Source organism: Lathyrus oleraceus, chromosome 6 (genome assembly GCF_024323335.1).
Source record: "Lathyrus oleraceus cultivar Zhongwan6 chromosome 6, CAAS_Psat_ZW6_1.0, whole genome shotgun sequence".
Classification (NCBI taxonomy): domain Eukaryota; kingdom Viridiplantae; phylum Streptophyta; class Magnoliopsida; order Fabales; family Fabaceae; genus Lathyrus; species Lathyrus oleraceus.
In genome coordinates this window covers 22,789,695-22,792,574 of record NC_066584.1, presented here as the reverse complement: position 1 = coordinate 22,792,574, position 2,880 = coordinate 22,789,695, and the positions used below count along the sequence as shown (strand labels likewise).

Here is a 2,880-nt window from a genome sequence, read left to right as displayed (position 1 = left end):
TTGCTAATTTATTTTTAAATATAAAAAATTAATGTTAAAAATAACTCTAAACTCTTAAAAACTATAAAATGTTGTATATTTTTATTAAACAATCGAGTAAATGAAATTCCATATTCAAGTTCATTGTTTCATCTATCAAATATTCCATCACCTATTAATTAACTTATATTTAAGATATAAAAATATATAAAATAACTCAACTGATACGTAATAATTAAATTAAATAATATAAAAAAATTTGACTTAAATTTAATTTTGCCAATTTTTATTTTCTTATAATATAAAATATTAATAAATTAATCACTTCTTCAAAAATATTTATGGAGAATATATAATATAAAATAAGAAAAAAATTATTTCTAGAAAAAAATGAAGAAAGAAAAGAAAAGAAAAAAGACTTTGAGTTACACTAGTAATTTTAATGAAAAAAGAATCATTACCCATGACAGTTTTGTATGACCTGTCAATTAAACAAAAAATAAAATAAAATATCCAAACCAAAGTTCTAGATCCCTTTCACATACACTGAATTTGCGTTAATTAATTGAAGACTTTGTTCCACATTATTTAATCTCACGCCGCATCTTTTTATTTATTCATTATTTTCTTCAAATTTTCAACTACGCGTTCACACCGCACCTTGTGTTCACACACATAAACCTTACCTTAAAAAACATCATCAAAATTCAACCAACACAGAAACAAAATTTTGTGCCCTCTCAACTTTTCTTGTTCCTTCCCAACACAATCTATAGATATAGCTATAACTACAGTTTCAATCTTCTCTTGTATTTATGAAACTCCCAACTTTCGCAGACCCTGAATCACTCTCTCACGTTTACAATTTACTTCAAAATTCATTTCATCAAATGAATAATCCAAACAATAACAGTGCTGGTTCCACCAATATCAGAAAAAGACGCAGAAAAAATGAAGGTGGTGGTGGTGATGATGGTGATGAAGATGATGATAAAGGTTCAGTTTCAATCAACAATGGAGAAAACAAGAAGCACAAGAAAGAAGAACTGAAAGGTATTCTCACATCAATTCTCTTACTCGATGAACAAGAGAAACAAGAGATTGATAACAGCAGAAGAGTCTCGGAGGATGAGAAATTCTCGTTAGAGACAAATCACAAGAAGAAAACCAAAGCTATGTCTGAGTATTTCTCCAATCTCGATGATTGTTTTAGCCAAGTTGAAGAATCGGAGAGAGTCAAGAGGAAGAATTCGCGAAACATGTCGAATTCTGTAGTTTTTGCTGCTGCATGTAGTGAGAGTTTTGAAGAAGAGAGTAGCGAACGTGGTAATGAAACGACCGGTTCGAAATCGGGTGGTTCGCAGAGAAGGCTCTGGGTGAAGGATCGTTCGAAAGCATGGTGGGATGAATGCAACAAAGATGATTTTCCTGAAGATGAGTTTAAGAAAGCTTTCAGAATGGGAAAATCTACTTTCGATTTGATTTGCGAAGAATTGAATTCTGCGATTGTGAAAGAAGATACAACTCTGAGGAATGCGATTCCGGTGAGACAAAGAGTAGCTGTTTGTCTATGGAGATTAGCAACAGGTGATCCTCTTAGAATTGTTTCGAAGCGATTTGGTTTAGGTATATCCACTTGTCATAAACTTGTTCTTGAAGTTTGCACTGCTATTAAAACTGTTCTTATGCCTAAGTATCTGCAATGGCCTAATGAAGCTTCCTTGAGAAAAATTAAAACCGAATTCGAGGGAATTTCGGGGATTCCTAATGTCGTAGGATCGATGTATACGTCACATGTTCCTATCATTGCTCCTAAGATTAGTGTTGCTGCTTATTTTAACAAGAGACATACTGAGAGGAATCAGAAAACTTCGTATTCGATTACCGTTCAAGGCGTTGTTGATACAAACGGTGTTTTCACAGATGTTTGTATCGGTTGGCCCGGTTCAATGCCTGATGATCAAGTATTGGAAAAGTCAGCACTTTTTCAAAGGGCTAACAATGGAGGACTTCTTAAAGGTAATTGGATTGTTGGAAGTTCAGGTTATCCTCTAATGGATTGGATTTTGGTGCCATATACTCAACAGAACCTTACTTGGACACAGCACGGTTTTAACGAGAAAATCGGCGAGTTACAGAAAGTTTCTAAGGATGCGTTTGCTAGATTGAAAGGTAGGTGGAGTTGTTTACAGAAAAGGACTGAAGTTAAGCTACAAGACTTGCCTGTTGTTCTTGGTGCTTGTTGTGTTTTGCATAATATCTGCGAGATGAAAGGCGAGACGATGGATCCGGAACTTAATGTCGATGTTGTTGACGATGAAATGGTTCCGGAAGTTGGTATGAGATCGGTTAGTTCGTTGAAAGCTAGAGATGCTATCGCTCATAATCTTCTGCATCATGGTTTAGCAGGAACTTCATTTCTTTAGTTTGTGTAATTTGTTGGATTTTGATCATTGTTATGTTTCTTTGAGAACATTGATACTTTTTTTCTTGTTTATTTACATGATGTTGAAGTTATTCATATCACAATTTGTTGAAGTGGCTTTGTATAAGGTAAGATGTATTAGGCCCTTTGACAAATATGTATGATAAAGTTTACATATGGTTAGAACCAGACATGTAACTCATTTATATACATTTTCATAGCAGAATAAGAGGTTATGGTTAATGAAATTACAATATTTTTGTTTCATTCCTATACTATAGTTTATCTTAATACTATCAATTTTGATACAGTTGTTGCATCAGAATTCTAAAGCACGTGTTTTTGCAGAGAAATTGAATTTTGTATTGAAGATTGGTTTGACTAATGAGGTAAAGGAGAGCTTTGAATGCTGCATTTACCATCATATAAGTATTTTCTTGCTTTTGTGTATCATGCTTTGAAAAATGCATGTTTTC

General features: G+C 33.2%; 1 protein-coding gene across 1 annotated transcript; it reads left to right on the top strand.

Moving 5' to 3' along the window:
- Positions 1 to 591: 591 nt before the first annotated feature.
- Positions 592 to 2,671, top strand: LOC127092240 (protein ALP1-like). The gene has a single exon (XM_051031088.1). The coding sequence runs from the start codon at positions 795 to 797 to the stop codon at positions 2,403 to 2,405; it is 1,611 nt and encodes a 536-aa protein (XP_050887045.1). The 5' UTR covers positions 592 to 794; the 3' UTR covers positions 2,406 to 2,671.
- The last annotated feature ends 209 nt before the right edge of the window (positions 2,672 to 2,880 follow it).